The sequence below is a fragment of the Aplysia californica genome, unplaced genomic scaffold (genome assembly GCF_000002075.1).
Source record: "Aplysia californica isolate F4 #8 unplaced genomic scaffold, AplCal3.0 scaffold00049, whole genome shotgun sequence".
Lineage (NCBI taxonomy): Eukaryota > Metazoa > Mollusca > Gastropoda > Aplysiida > Aplysiidae > Aplysia > Aplysia californica.
The window spans coordinates 213773-216806 of record NW_004797319.1 but is presented as its reverse complement, the minus strand read 5'-3'; the positions used below and the strand labels follow the sequence as shown (position 1 = coordinate 216806).

Sequence of the window (3034 nt, the reverse complement as noted above, 5' to 3'; positions counted from 1 at the left end):
CCAAGGACACAACGTCGGGCCCTTGACAGGATTCGAACCCACGACCTTACGGTTGCGAGTCCGAGAGCCTAACCACTAGGCCACCGACGCCACGTATATTGTTTATCATTACATTGTTTACTCATTTTATCCGTATTTTGGTATATTACTATTGTTTAATCTAAGTTAACGAAAGCATATGATCAATGTCTTCAAACAAAAGATAAATAAGATAATAAATCGGTCGCTTTTAAGCAAAAGGGGGCTATCCCGAAAAATGCTGTGTTGAGAAAATCGAAGGCAAAGTTTTTGCCCCTTGTTCAGTTTCTTCAAAAGACAAGGAGAGTTTACTCTATAACTAATTAATGAATATACACACCAATGAAACCAAAGTCTTCCTATAGGTAGGGCAATGCCCATTTTTGGTATAGGTCAAGATTTCTGGAAACCCCCGAAGTATGGGTTAGCCCGCTTGTCCTTAAAAGCGACCAATTATGTTCTTATGTTATATTTCTTCTCTCACCTTATCTTACTACAGCCTACCCCCTCCGCATCGCCCATCTCCTTTTCTCTTTCCAACCTTTTTATTTTTGTTTCGTACATTCTCTCACAGTGCGACAATGGATCTACCAGACATGCACAGAGTTCGGGTATTACCAGACCTCCGATTCATCACACCAACCTTTCGGGCACGGATTCTCTTTACCGTGAGTACACTTTGACTGAAATACTTACCGTGAGTACACCCTGACTGGAATACTTGCCATGAGTACACTTTGAGAAAATACCTACCCCGAGTACGCATTGCCTCAAATACTTACCTTGAGTACACACTAACTGAAAAAATTTTCGTGAGTACACTTTGACTGAAATACTTGCTGTGAGTATTGTTTGTCCTTCGCTTTTGAAGATAACCATGACTTCACAAATTGGTCTGTTGACGGTGACTGTGGGTCCGGGGATGGCGGGTTAGGTCTATCCAGGCTCGGAAGGTTCGTCGGCAGTGTGGGCACGGGAAGTCGTCTGTTGTACTTGTGGTGGAGGCAGGTCTAGAGTACCGTGTACACTGACTGAAATACTTACCGTGAGTGCATTTTGAAAAAAATACCTACCGTGAGTACGCATTGGCTGAAATACTCACCGTGAGTATACACTGAATGAAATTGCCTGCAGTGAGTAAACAGGCTTTTTGCTGTCGCGGGAAGAAGGCCCGAGTTCTATTCCCGTGTGGGACGTTGTACATGTATCATCTCATCTCGGGCTAGCCCTAACAAGCAAGGTCGAAGCCTGCCTCCTAAATGATCTCAAATGTTTCGACGGGGGCGTAAAAAGACACTTAGATCCAACAAATTGTTACCGTGAATACACACAGACACGAAGACTTTCTGTGGGTACACAAAGACACTTAGACGTACGCACAGACACGAAGGTTTACTGTGAGTACACACAGACACAAAGGTTTACCGTGAGTACACATAGACACAAAGATTAACCGTGATTACGCTGACAATTAGACGTACCACGAGTACACTCTGGCACAAAGACTTTCTGTGTATACACAGAAACACTTAGACGTACGGTACAATGAGTACACATAGACACGGAGGTTTACCGTGCACAGACACGAAGACTTACTGTGGGCACACACAGAGTTCGGAGACTTGACGTGAGTACACACAGACACGAAGACTTACCGTGAGTACACACCAGAGGTACACACAGACACGAAGACTTACCGTGAGTACACACAGACACGAAGACTTACCGTGAGTACACACAGACACGAAGACTTACCGTGAGTACACACAGACACGAAGACTTACCGTGAGTACACACCAGAGGTACACACAGACACGAAGACTTACTGTGGGCACACACAGAGTTCGGAGACTTGACGTGAGTATACACAGACACAAAGACTCCGGTGATCTCAATTATGTTGATGGGGGCATTAAAACACTTACATTAGAGATTAAAAATCTAGAAAAATCGGTATACCCAGTGCATAGTGCAAAACGATTTCCTTCGAATTGAATAGGTGTCAGCGATGTTTTCTCTGTGGAGGGAAAAAGCTACCATTTTAGCACAATTTGATCAAATCCTGAGACAGCAAGCCTTAATGGAAAAAAATCCCTCAGGTCATAAAAAAATTTGTAAATGTTTGGGTTTTTTTGTTGGTTTTTGTTGTTTGTTTGTTTTTGGGTTTTTTAACAAAAAATGTACAAAGAAAAGAAAATCTCACTCTGGCAGAAGTCACAAACCACGTTTTTTGTTCTCCAGATATTTCATCAAGCAGTGCACTGACATCTACGGTAATCAGTTCAACAAGACACTTGTGAGTCGTGATATCGTGAGAAGTAACGAAGACTATGCCGGTCTGGGACCCAAAATGTCTCGCGTCGTGTTCCCCAACGGCTCGATAGACCCATGGCATGCCCTGGGAATCTTGAAGGACATCGGGCCTGACGCTAAGGCCATATTCATTAACGGTTGGTTTATAATGTAGTGGTGTGGTTTAGTGTGTGTTTGTGTGTATGTTAGGGGGAGGGAGGTGTGTCTGTTTGCTTTTGGGGTGGGGAGTGGGGAGTGGATGTTCAGTTATGTGTGTGTGTTTGTAGGGGGATGGGGTGGTTGTGAGGGTATTATGGTGTATGCACGTATGTGCGTAATTACGTGTGTACATATGTACATGTACATAATATGTATGTATGTATGTATGTATGTATGTATGTATGTATGTATGTATGTATGTATTTATGTATGTATGTATGTATGTATGTATGTTTGTATGTATGTTTGTATGTTTGTAGGTAGGTAGGTAGGTTGGTAGGTAGGTAGGTTGATAGGTAGGTAGGTTGTTAGGTAGGTAGGTAGGTACGCATGTAGGTATGTATGTAGGTATGTATGTAGGTACGTACGTACGTGTGTATGTGTGTATGCATGTATGTATACGTTGGAATGTATGTATGTATGTATGTATGTATGTATGTATGTATGTATGTATGTATGTATGTATGTATGTATGTATGTATGTATGTATGTATGTATGTATGTC

General features: G+C 42.4%; 1 protein-coding gene across 1 annotated transcript in view; it reads left to right on the top strand.

Annotated features, from left to right (window-relative positions):
• The window catches only part of LOC101862397 (putative serine protease K12H4.7), a gene marked incomplete in the record, with an annotated part of 23954 nt that overhangs the window by 18881 nt on the left and 2039 nt on the right, over positions 1-3034 (top strand). The window contains 2 exon segments of the mRNA XM_005092585.3: positions 593-686; positions 2260-2468. Of these exon segments, the coding sequence (XP_005092642.2) occupies positions 593-686; positions 2260-2468 (303 nt within the window).